General features: G+C 38.2%; 1 protein-coding gene across 1 annotated transcript in view; it reads left to right on the top strand.

Moving 5' to 3' along the window:
• Positions 1 to 3,674, top strand: part of LOC124124157 (protein mono-ADP-ribosyltransferase PARP14-like) — a 30,120-nt gene extending 26,446 nt beyond the window's left edge. Inside the window, exon 19 of the mRNA XM_046487249.2 lies at positions 2,304 to 3,674. Coding sequence (XP_046343205.2) covers positions 2,304 to 2,590 — 287 coding nt within the window. The 3' untranslated portion in view covers positions 2,591 to 3,674. The remainder of the gene's footprint in view (positions 1 to 2,303) is intronic.
• The last annotated feature ends 9,824 nt before the right edge of the window (positions 3,675 to 13,498 follow it).

The raw sequence follows: 13,498 nt of genomic DNA, 5'->3' as shown, positions 1-13,498 counted from the left end.
GGTGATATGTGACGGATTCTGTATATTTGAGGATATGCCACTATAGACCTGTGTTACGTGAACACCAATCACAGTTAACTGTTTGTGAGACCGCATTAGTCTTTTGTGTTTTAAGCAATGCTTTCTTAGAACACAACCACGGATCACCCAAATGCTCACACGTAAATCCTGCTGGGGAAACATGCAGGAAGTAGAGGTTAGTTTCCATGATTCCAAGCAAGATGTAGATTATACAGCTGAGAACTTTTGCTTTACTTTGTTCTCGTTTGTTTAATACTTATTCTGTTATACACTGTACACAACTTATTATCTATGCTGTTCTATGCTGGCTAAGATAAAGCAACTTTATCAGCTTCAACTCCCACTGTTTCCAAAGCATGTGCGAATTGTTTTTCCCTGACGCTGTTCATAGCTGATAGCAGGAGAAGACCGTTGTTCACGATATAGATTCTGATTTCTAAGCTTCAAAGGGGAACTGTTGTCAACAAAACAATAATCGAACTGATGAAATGATAGTTGTGATGAGATAAAAGTCTGCAAGATTAATTTTGGGCGTGTAGATCAATATCTGGTGTGTCCACCATGTTGGTTGATACATGCACGGCTTACTGTTGAGTAACTTGCCCATGGTTGCCCTTTTTATTGTCCTACATTACTAGAGCTATCCCAAGCTAGGCCACGTTGACAAGAACTTGGTCTCTGGGGTACATTCTCCACCTGAGTATATCCCACAGATGTCAGGGGATTATGTCCTCTTGTCGGAGACGGTGACAACCTGTGCAGCATGTCTGGCATTGTCATCTTCCAGTTTATATATTCTTGTGAGAAAAATGTCTGTCAAATCAAATGCCCATTCACAGTAACCAAATCAGTTCATCTGTCATGTGTGATACCGCCCCACACCATGACACTACCAACCCCATACTGATCATGTTCAAGGATTATTGTCCTGTCCCTGCTATGTCACCCAAGACGGATTTTGACGGTAAATGCTGAAATTTGCTTTCTTGTACGAAGGCTGGTCAAAGAGTTTGAAGCCTAACATACAAAACCAACAATCATGAAATTGCTTTTAATTTTATTTTTCATCATAATCTCCCTGCTTTTCAAAACACTTCTCATATCGATAGTGAAACTTTTAATTCCAGTCAGGAAGAAGTGTCCTGAAGCCACGCTGAAATGACCATTCACGGCAGCTTTGAGGTCATCATTGTCATCATAGTGGTTTCCGCGGAGTTGTTCTTTCAGTTTAGAAAACAGTTGGAACAGGTCTTGCCAGTATAGAGAGTGAGGAAGCTCTTCGACCCAACAGTCAGCATTATTCACCGCGTTTCTTTCATAGAATCTCTCAGGCGATGAAGCAAATCAGCAATGTAGGCACCAGCAATCGTCTTTTCACTTTCTCAGTAATCAACAAGGATCACACCCTTTGCATCCCAGAATACAGTGGCCATAACTTTCTTTACTGATCTTGAAGACTTGAATTTCTTTGGTGCCGGCTATATGCATGGTGCCATTCCATGTTTCATTAAGTGTTACTATTTCCTTTTGAATTTGACGAAATCCTATTCAATTAACTCTACATTTTCTTTGGCAATGTCAGTACTTTTTTCCTTAAGATCAGAATTTAGAATCTTTGGCACCCAACGAGCAGATATCTTATTTATCTGTAAATGTTCATGAATAATAGTTTCTGTGGATCCTTGGTTTAGACCTGTGTTTTCCTCAAGTCAACATGGTAATATGTCTATCGGATAGTATAAAGTTTTCTATCTCCTTGATTGAACCTTCATTGATGGAAGCCTTAAACATAGCTGCCCAACATTTAACAGAGGAATAGCTGGGGCAATTATACCCATACACTTCTGACATAAGTTCTGGATTTCTTGGGGAGTACTTTTCTCTAAAGTCAAAAACTTGATGCCTGATGGGTACTTGTTCTTTTCCATTTGTGTCCATTGGGACCCATATCACATTCAACTGGCTGTCACAAATATACAAACGGCCTTTTATTTCCGGATTATTTCCGTTTGGTAGACGCTGAAGTGTACCAAGAATCTGGACCATTTCTACAGCTTGAGCAAAACTGCCATAGATGACTTATGTTTAGGATATTTCCCAATTTGACGCATATCACCAAAGTGATATCCAATGCAATTCCCTATTTTGACTTGACTGTGCCGTATGTTTAAGTATTTATCTTGCCTTTTCATGCGTCTGTGATGCTACCATTTCGAGAACACTTGGTACCAGAGAGAGAGAGAGAGAGAGAGGGAGGTTTATATCTATAAATTTTATTACAGTCCATTACTATGGGAAGGGAACATATTTTGCTGTCAGTACAGACTACTCTGCCTCCGGTTACTCCCCTCCAAATGAAGATGGTATCAAGCACGTCTATTACGCATCTGTCCTCACTGGACACTTCACTGAAGGAGAAGGAGACATGGTAGTCCCCCCACCTCTAGACCCCGAACACCCAAGCATCCTGTACGACAGTTTGGTTGACAACGTGGATAATCCCAATATGTATGTTGTGTTTAACGACGTCCAGGCCTATCCCAAGTACCTCATCACATTTCGGGAGTAAAGAAGAACATGGAACAGTGAAGAATGTGACTCTGATGTTTGAATTTGTGTCTACATACATAACCATTACACGACACGCAATCAACCATGTCTGTCCGACAAGAACTGGGTATTTATTCTCAACCTACGGTCGTTCAAGGTGTTAATGTGTATGCTGCATGTGAATATATGATTAATTTAATATTTATCTACATATTTGAATATAGTTCATGTGATTCTAACCAACAATATTCCATACTGTTTTGGGTATAGCAACAGTCGATTGGCTCATGAATATTTGTTTAAAACAGATGAGGATTTTCAGAGTGGTTTCTTATTATGAAGTAGCAAATCGGAAAGATCCTTTTATCTGGTTAATTGGTTGATTGCTTGTTCTTTTTACTGGGATATCATTTTAAATACATCTTTAGGAATAAGCAATTAGCAATAAGTTGTAAACATGAAGTTCTGAACAACTATCTTGCTATTTTTATATATGGAAAGATAAACTGTTGATGTGTTCTTGTTACTTGTATCTTTCTGGTTTGCTTTACATTGTGTAATAATGATTTAATGTATTGACAGATTTTACAAATGTGTATTTTGTTCTGCTTGGTGTATAGCTATGGTATTATTGCTTGAATATAAAATTTGAACATATTTTAGTAAACATATGACACACAAACTTATCAAATGCTTCTTAAGTTTTACCCGCTCTATATTGCTATAGGGAAAGCGTCAATAAACGAAAGAGGATGTAAACGTCTTAAAACACATGCATACACTACAACCGCAATGTTCAACAATGTCTGGATAACTGAAAACATTACGGTACCTCGATCGTGCGTTTGAACGAGCGGCTTACCGTTTGCGTGAAACAACAGGCTTATATACATATAGCCTGTTGGCTGGGATTAAAAGAATAACACAAATACACAGAAAGTAAGAGGTTGTTCCAGAAATCTTAAATTTATTTTCATTGTTTACTTTCACTACTTCCAGGGCTGGATGTAACACAAACAGTTGTCATGCATTTTATTTCGACGTTGCTTCATAATTTTATTAATGTGTGCGTTTTAGTTGGATAAAAATTTTCATTATTCTTAGAGTAATTGACTTTTAAATATGTTCTAGTTTTTTTTAGCTACATGATTGAGATTCGAAAATTTGCTGTCTTATGTTCGACTTAAAGTCATATTATTAATGTCAAATGTGGTGGTTGGTTGGTTGGTTGGTTGTTTAACGCCGCACTCCGCAATATTTCAGCTATATGACGGCGGTTGGTAAATAATTGAATTTGGACTAGACAATCCAGTGATTGATATCATGAGCATCGATCCACGCAATTTGGAACGATGACATGCATCAACCAAGTCAGCGAGCCTGACCATCCTATCCCGTTAGTCGCCTCTTATGACGAGCATAGTCGCCTTTTACGGCAAGCATGGGTTGCTGAAGATTGGTCTCAAATGTGGTGGAAAAACAAATGTAGGATATAGTTGTGTATGTCAGTGTGTCATAGCTCAACACATGTTTGTTTCAAAGAATACTGATATATATGTTCTTTATTCCTCCATGGGTGAATTAAATAGAGAATCTCACCCGAGTGTCTTTTGATATCAAATATATCAACACGAGTTGATAAAAGTGGCAAAATTCCGAGGCTTGCCGAGGATTTTTGCCACTTTTATCAACGAGTGTTGATATATTTGATATCAAAAGACACGAGGGTGAGATTTTATTTTTCATCCAACATCATTCTATCAACTTTTTCAATTTGTATACATGTACAGTAATTAGCAGTGTCTTCAGTGTAAAAAGTACTGAAAACAGCTTCAGTAGCAGAGCCATTAGTGATGTCATTTGATTGTGACGTCATGGTAACCAGTGACGTCACAATGGTCTGCAAAGCATTGTGATGTCATCTACAGTGTAGATATTGCTTGATCTCATCCAAGCCATATCTCCTGTGGGAGCCAGTTTTGGATGATAAATGGTAAAAGTTACATTACACAGTATATTGTTTCATGACATTACATAATGATTGGAAATCATGAGATGAATATATTTCAATTGTTTCTGATAGGCATTATGCATATATAGATGGTGCATAGTCTTACCCATTTATGGTGTCCCCCCTGTCATGATATTGCTGGAATATTGCTATAAGCGGCGTAAAACCACTATAACCAGGGTATTTTGGAAAAAGGGTTTTTTAATATTTACTTAAAATGTAGTTTACTAAATGAAGCTTTTGGGTAAAATATGGATGCATATGAGAGAAGTGACCGTACAGGGTCAGGGCAACACTCCTGGGGCAAGTGATTATTGGTTTTGCTTCTCTTAAGTGATAGAGTTTACTTTTCATTAGTACAATGAATTAGTAGAATTGGTCTTGCAATAAAAATGTCAGAAGGGAGATAGATAGATGGAACAAAATTGTTAGTCTTGTGGTGATCAAATATTTATGAGTATTACTACTTGATTAGAATGTCAAAATAACATGATTAAGTATCTTTTCGGTGCCTTCCAGTCTGGCAGAGTACTTGAGGGTATTTGATTATATGAGTATGTCCGAGTTGACCAATGACCCTAGAGAGGTAATCAAATTGGTTAGACCAAGGGGCTTGATGATAAAACTAATTACTATGGAAATTGGGGAATGACCATTATGACTCATTTCTCATGATGTCAAATGTGATTTTGGAGGGAGGAGCTAAAATTATCATCGATAGTATTTTGTTAGTTGTCCAAGAGTGGTGCGGGGAGTCGGGAGCATACAGCTGAACAGAAAGGTTCACTGTGGTTTTGGGATCCCGAGTCAGAAAAGAAGTAGAGTTAAATGTTCATCAGAAAAACCATCAGGCTCTTCAACCATCATCTAGGTATGTGTTGTATTTATATCAGGCAACAACAAGAACATATCTGAGGACCATGTGTGTGTATTTATGATTAATTCTATCATAAATAAAAAGGACTGGAGCAAACCATCTGACTTGTGATTTCAAGAGAGCTACATCATCCCTAGAACCAAAGAGTAGTTGATAAGTAGAAGTGACCATAGGTAGAAGGGTAAAGTACCCGGAACCTAAGGTTACATATGGCGGAAATGCTCTAAGATCACCGTACCATGCTCATCGCAAGTTTGAACGGTTTGCACCTGCAGCTGAGTTGCTGGACACTTGTTGGTTGTTAGCCTGACACGAGCCGATGCTATTTGCCATTCACGGTAGGTGATGTCCTGTAAAGCGTGAATTGATTGTGAGGGATGTGTTTTGCCCTTGTATTTGTGAACTATGCTTACCAGCGGGACTATGGTTCACTGTTTGAAAGCCGTGGGGTGGTCAGTTCCATGAAGAGACTGTGTTATTGATTTCTTTGGTAGTACGGCAACTACCATAACAGTGATATTAATTTTCTAGTGTGGGACAGTCACACTGATAGAGGACCCTTGCTGCACGCTGGTGTGCATAGGAACTTTCTGTGGTATTATAAGACTGTTATTATCTCTCATCACCAACAATGAGCACGAGAAGTCTTGAAATTATGATGTTGAATTTGGATATATTGTCAGGGAAGAACCAAAGTGACTCAAAATGTTTCATGACAATGAAAATTGTTCTGCCTCTGATATTACAGAGACAAATGACAGTTTATTTTCAGAAGGCCTTGGAAAGAAGAACAAATTAGACAAGAGTTTTGCTGCTTTAGCAAGGGCTTTTTTCCCTAAGTCAGTTTTCTCTTGAGAAATTCAATGGAAGTGATCCAGAAATTGCAAGTTCATGGTAAAGCAGATATGAGAAATTTAATTCTTTACATAATTATTCAGAAGAATAGACAAAGACAGCATGTAGTTTATGGTTAGACAAAAATGCTTTAAAGTGGTATGAAGCTCAAGACTTTACTGAAAAGTCCTGGAATGAGGTGAAGACAGCTTTCCTTGCAAGGTACAAACTAAGTTCAGCAAAAAGATATGAAAGACTAGACAAGCTTTATGATAGGAAACAGAAACAGTCTGAGGATTTTGAGGACTTTCTTCAAGAATTGCAATATGAGGCAAAATGTCTTGATAGACTGGACGACGACTTTCTCATGAATGCCGTCATTAGGAATTCTCAACCTCACATTAAACAGTTCATTTTGACAAGATTGCATGAGACCAAGGATCAAGTCCTGGAAAGTGCGAGAATAGCAGATGCTGCATTTGGACTGGCCACATCAGAGAATGACAGACTTGTCTCTGTTATAGAGGAGCTGGTTGGACAAGTATCCTTATTGACCAGTGCAGAAAATACTCAAACAGGAGGGAACTTTTCATATGAGCATCAGGATAACTCTATGTACAGAAAGCAGTACATTAAATCTGCAATTGAGTGTACTGATGACCAACAACCAGTGAAGAACGTGACACAAACATTCCGTCAATATCACAGAATTGGTTGTACATCAACACATGTTGATATCAGGGACATGAGTGACAATGATGTGCCCTGTGGACAAAACTGGAGCCCTGCTCCAAGGAATATGAACACGGAGGAGCATAGGGTGTCACAACCACAATTATGGAATATTTGTGGACAATGTGGTAGGACACATTTTAGTATGTCTGAGAGTCTTGCGATGTTTTCAATGCTGTAGGATAGGCCACCTAAACAGATTCTACTTTTCTAATTAAGGCAAACGTGTGCAAGGGTTAACAGGGGTAGTGCTACATGTGGATTTGAGCCTGCCGCCAATATAGCAAATATTGATTTTGATAATGTTGGTAACATCATAGGCCACCCTTTTACAATGAGAAATAATACAGAACCAGATCATAGAAATGATAAGTGATTTGAGTGTGGGCTTATCTCACAGCAGTATTAGGGTTAAGATATCTGGAAAGACTTACAGTGCCCTATGTGACTCGGGTGAAACTTTGAGCTGTATGAATTCAAATGTATTCTCATCTATTGGAGGTGAGAGTAGATTTCCTATAACAAAATGAGGTGCAAGGTCATTGGTTGGTGCGGATGGAAAGCCATTAGATGTGTTAGGCATATCTAAAATTCCTCTTACAGTTGGTCAGCTATCTGTTGTACAGGACTTTCAGGTCTTTTAGCCTTATCAGTTGATGTGTTGTTAGGCTTAGATTTCTTGAGAAGCCAGAAGGCTAACATTGATGTTAGCCATAATGGGTTGATTTTGTGGGATGGACTTACAGAGACAAAGTTCATTGCCTATTCTGATTATTCCAACATTGTTACATGTATATGTGATGTGGTACCACCACCACTCATCAAGACCTTGTTGCCGGTGTACGTTAATGACCCAGATATAGAGTTAGGCATCGTCGAGCGAATTGAGTCTATTGCAGAATGGTTACATGTGTGAGGTGCTAGATATATCACTTCATCTGTCAATCAAGTACCATTGTTTAGGTTGATGAACCATGCTAGTTCAGAGATTTAGTTAGCAATCGGTGTCATTGAAGAAGTCGATATTGCCAATGTGTATGGAGAGTTAGGAGACAGTGACAACACACATACCATACCTATCACCACAGGTGACAAAGCATTCAACCATGTTGATATTGACGGGACTCAATCATTAGGTGACAGGAATATGAATATCCAAATATGAAATGGCAGTTGATAAGTCGTAGGGGAATGCAATACCAAGTCCGGGTGTCTCGAAAAGAGAAGGGGTCCTAAGTGAGTTTCTCAATTCAGAAATTGTGGAGGATTTCCATGTCAGAAGAACAATGACAGGGAAAGTGAAGAAAGAAAACAACAAAAAGTAAACAATAGAACTGCACGTAAGGAAGGGTGACAATCATATAGGTATATGATATACGGAGGATATGTAGATCCAAGGTTATAATAACAAGTTGGTTTTAGTCCCAAGTTATAGTGTCATGTGTCAAAGCAAATGGGTACCCAGATAGGAAATCAAGGATGATAATGAAAAGTCGTAGAGGTAACATGCCTACGTAGATATGAGATGATGAACAACGTCGTAGAGGTAACATGCCTACGCAGATATGAGATGATGAACAATGTGGTAGAGGTAACATGCCTACGTAGATATGAAATGATAGTAAGTCGTAGAGGTCACATGCCTACGCTGTCAAGCCGTGGAGGAGACATGCCCACGTAGTAATAATGTCGACAGGGACGTAGAGGAGACATGCCTACGTTATTTGAATATAAACACATAGATGAGGAAATGCCTATGCTGTTTCAAAGCTTGAAAGATCAAGTCTAGAGATGCCTGACAGTCTCTAGTGGTGAGGTAGATATGTTTCTACCTCAAGTTGTTGAGTATATTGAGGACAGTCGAAAGACTAACGATGAATTCACTCGGGACGAAGGACAGAGGGTCGATTTGTCTCGTAGCCTGGGTGAAGACCTATAAATCGGTCGTGGGATGTAGATGATTGGCCAATCATATTTGTACAGAAGAGTTTTGCCTAGTCAGAAGGCTGTTGTATACCTCCTGTTGAGGAGAGGAAATGTTTGAAGAGAGTACAGATGGAATATTAAAGAGTTGTTTTTTTTTCATGAGTTATGATGCTGACACAGATAAAGACACAACAATAGGAGTGAAAAGGGACATACGGTTATATATATCTGCGATTGAAGATGTAAGAAATCAGAAGTTGTTTAAAAACAAGGCCGTTTTAACTTCAAAATATTCAACTGACCCACAAGTACAACATATTATTGATACATGAACTGGAACTGTATGAACATAAGCGCTGTGTTCTGCGGTTTACTTAATGTTGGTAGACATTATTTATGAGAGAGTAATATGTTGTATGGGTCATTGGTGACGATCAATAGGGATTGTTGTTTATTGTTTTTCACTTAGGGAAGATATGGCTTCACAGGGATAACAGAGTGGGAATTGAGATCAGATCTAAAATCTGAGAGATTACTTGGATATTTGCGTTCTAAAGGACCCTTAGGCTTCGCACTTAAAGCTATGATGACACTACTCATGATGTGGAACCCATTGACGACATGCATTCCGGATATCTATCTCTGGGGTAATACCTTCAGATATATGGGACGACTTAACATACAAACAGACATGGTATCATACGTTTGCTATTGAATTGCCCAAGATCTCTAACTATCCGATTATGCTTAGAGAGATGTGAGGGAATATTAGTCTTCAGGCGAATCATACGTCCTGTGATGAGAATATGAGGGCTATATTGAATTTTACTTATCGCATACATGACGACACTTTCGAAGACATGTTGGAAGGGGTTACTTTGATCAGGAACATTATTCTTTGAGGTCAAATTGTTGGTTCTCAGACTCGCTCCAAGAGAGCATTGCTACCTTTTATTGGTGAATTCTCAAATAATTTATTTGGTACCGCCGTGACAGTGGCGTGAACATAATACGACAACATATCAATATCTTATCAAATAGAATGAGAGCGGAAGAAGCAGCTTTTAACGTGTCACAAGATTACATGGGAACGTACAATATCCCATAGTTGTTTATGAATTGTGTAGACCTTCTACTCCACTACCTTGCACCATTTTACTCAAACAGTTGCTGTTAGGGATGTAAAGTTAATCTATCCATTGGTTCCGAAGAGACCAGAGAACATTGCAATGTCACAGTTTTAGAAATTTAAGTAATCTCAGACATATTAGTGTCCTCTTGTATAAATGTTGATGTTATACTGTATTCAAGATGTTACTTTTACTACATGATTTATGTTTTTGTGCTGACCTATATGCATTTATTTATAATATATATGAATGGGTACACCTACCATATGAGAAAAACATATGTTGAATTTCATGAGAGAAAATCTATCCGTTATATGTTACCAGGATGTTGTATATGGTGCATTGCATTGCATCTCAGGAGTTGATAGATTGCATGTGCGATCACTGCCCAATGAGACATTTGACAATATTCTATATAGGTGCATGTCCAGTGACTTTATGATAAGTTGATGTTGTTTTGATATTAAAAAAAACACCAAACTATTGTGATTGTTGAGTCAGGTGAGGTGTTGTTTGTTTACTGTGTATAGATGCTGAAGCTAAATTTCAACATTTACTTGAGATATTATAAGCACAAACTGTTGTAATCTTCAGTTAAAGAGGACTTCATGGAGTGTAATACATGAATTTACAGTAATTTCCTAATTGATTTACAAATGACTGAATCTTTGGACAATTAACCCTTTTTGGACATCAGAGATTGGACTGTCAAAGATTTCACTGTCATACATGTAGGAATGAGCAACCTCATTCCATAAGATGATGGAGAGAATCATTTCTTAATGAACTTTGAGGACATTTTTGATCATTTGATATGGAGAACTTTTCCCATTGGATCAAGACCATAAGAGTAAGAGTAAGTTGAATATGTTCTAGAACATACGGACATGGAACATATTGATGATACAGAATAGTAAGACTATATATTGGATACGTAGAACTCTGAAACTGATCATCAGTTGGTTATTGGTGTTGTGATACTTTTGTGATTTTTGCCTGAAGGAAAATGCTCATATGTCTTTAAATATAAGATCGAAATGTTAAGAAAATGTTTTTATTACCAATCTGCATCTACTGAAAAAGTGTAAATTTTACAAAGAAGAATTGTTTGATTATGCCTTTATAAGTCTTGGCATGTTATTATTCTCAGATAGGTACAACCCAAGACAGATCCTATCTGAGACATTATCTTGTAAAAATTTAATTGTATTGATTTTTCTGGTCCTCAGATGCCTACACACACAAGTTGTTACATATTGATATTGTACTATTGTATTTACATTTCATATTCTGTTATCATTGGTCAATCGCATGGGACATGCTCTACAACGGGAAGGGCATGCATAACCAGGGTATTTTGGAAAAAGGGGTTTTTAATATTTACTTAAAATATAGTTTACTAAATTAAGCTTTTGGGTAAAAATATGGATGCATATGAGAGAAGTGACCGCACAGGGTGAGGGCATAACCCCCAGGGCAAATGATTATGGATTTTGCTTTTATTAGTCATTAGTGTGAGATTAGTAGAATACGGTCTTGCAATAGAAATGTCAGAAGAGAGATAGATGGAGGGAACAAAATTGTTAGTCTTGTGGTGATCAAATATTTATGAGTATTACTGCTTGATTAGAATGTCAAAATAACATGATTAAGTATCTTTTCGGTGCCTTCCAGTCTGGCAGAGTACTTGAGGGTATTTGATTATATGAGTATGTCCGAGTTGACCAATGACCCTAGAGAGGTAATCAAATTGGTTAGACCAAGGGGCTTGATGATAAAACTAATTACTATGGAAATTGGGGAATGACCATTATGACTCATTTCTCATGATGTCAAATGTGATTTTGGAGGGAGGAGCTAAAATTATCATCGATAGTATTTTGTTAGTTGTCCAAGAGTGGTGCGGGGAGTCCGGAGCATACAGCTGAACAGAACGGTTCACTGTGGTTTTGGGATCCCGAGTCAGAAATGAAACAGAGTTAAACGTTCTACAGAAAAACCATCAGGCTCTTCAACCATCATCTAGGTATGTGTTGTATTTATATCAGGCAACAACAAGAATATATCTGAGGACCATGTGTACATATTTATGATTAATTCTATCATAAATAAAAAGGACTGGAGCAAACCATCTGACTTGTGATTTTGAAGAGAGCTACATCATCCCTAGAACCAAGGAGTAGTTGATAAGTAGAAGTGACCATAGGTAGAAGGGTAAAGTACCCGGAACCTAAGGTAACACCACACTCACCCATATCCTCGTTGACATGCTTATTTTGAACAATCAGCAGACAGTTTTCATCATACCAATTAAAATCGTTCCTTCTTTCTGTGGAGAAAATTTAAGACTGAAGTATTTTATACATTTGTATTTACTTCTGGAAAAATAAAACATTGAAAGGGTAATGTGTTTGTAAGAAACAGCATACGCTTATTCGAATGAACCCATAGTGAGTGAGTGAGTATGGTTTTACGCCGCATTTAGCAATATTCCAGCAATATCACGGCGGGGGACACCAGAAATGGGCTTCACACATTGTACCCATGTCGGGAATCGAACCCGGGTCTTCCGCGTGACGAGCGAACGCTTTAACCACTAGGCAACCCGACCGCCCCGAATGAACCCATAGCCATGGGTGTCGTTTGCCATTACCACAGTAAATTATAGTCATGGTATTAATATCAACCATTCATCTCTTGTAGTTGTAGTCCTAATTAATAGGCGATCACAACAATAACAACAACAACAACAGCAACAACAACGTGGTGCATGGATTGGGTTGTTACATCTGTTCACCTCATTGGGAATGCTCATTGTTAACACGAGCGAACTACCCGGAGAACAAGTGTATGTTATGGCGCCGTCCAGTTTAGACAATTCACCATGGCAATTGGGTAACCAAAGCCAAAGCAAGTAAAGTTTGGTTTTCAATATCATAGTACATGTATTGAATCAAGTCACAAAAACGCAACTGCTACAAACAAGAGTCATCAGAAAGATGACATTTCCCCCCGGCAGCTGTCTGTAAAGTAACCACTAGTAAATGTGCAATTCTGTATGTAATAAGTCAACAGTTGAATGTTCTTTAAGAAGCATACATTGTTTACCCACTGGATGCTTTTCGAATTCTGGCCCGGAAACGAACCTGTTCCCCAATGGAGTCTAGGTCCAACTTCTTACCATAAAAATTAAAAAAAAATAAAAATTAGAAAAATCCCAAAATATCAAAAGGCACCACTTCAGTATGTGCCTGACAACTTTGCCAAGTTTCGATCAAATACACTGAATGGTTTTTGAATTCTGCCCCGGAAACAAACCCCATCCCCAATTGAGTTTTCTGCCCCGAAAAAGGAAATGATTATGGACAGACAGACGGACGGACAGACAGACTGGCCTTTGCTATATCCCCCCGCATT

The sequence above is a fragment of the Haliotis rufescens genome, unplaced genomic scaffold (assembly GCF_023055435.1).
Source record: "Haliotis rufescens isolate VD_foot unplaced genomic scaffold, xgHalRufe1.0.p SCAF_39, whole genome shotgun sequence".
NCBI classification, from domain to species: domain Eukaryota; kingdom Metazoa; phylum Mollusca; class Gastropoda; order Lepetellida; family Haliotidae; genus Haliotis; species Haliotis rufescens.
This window is presented reverse-complemented; position numbering and strand designations above follow the sequence as displayed.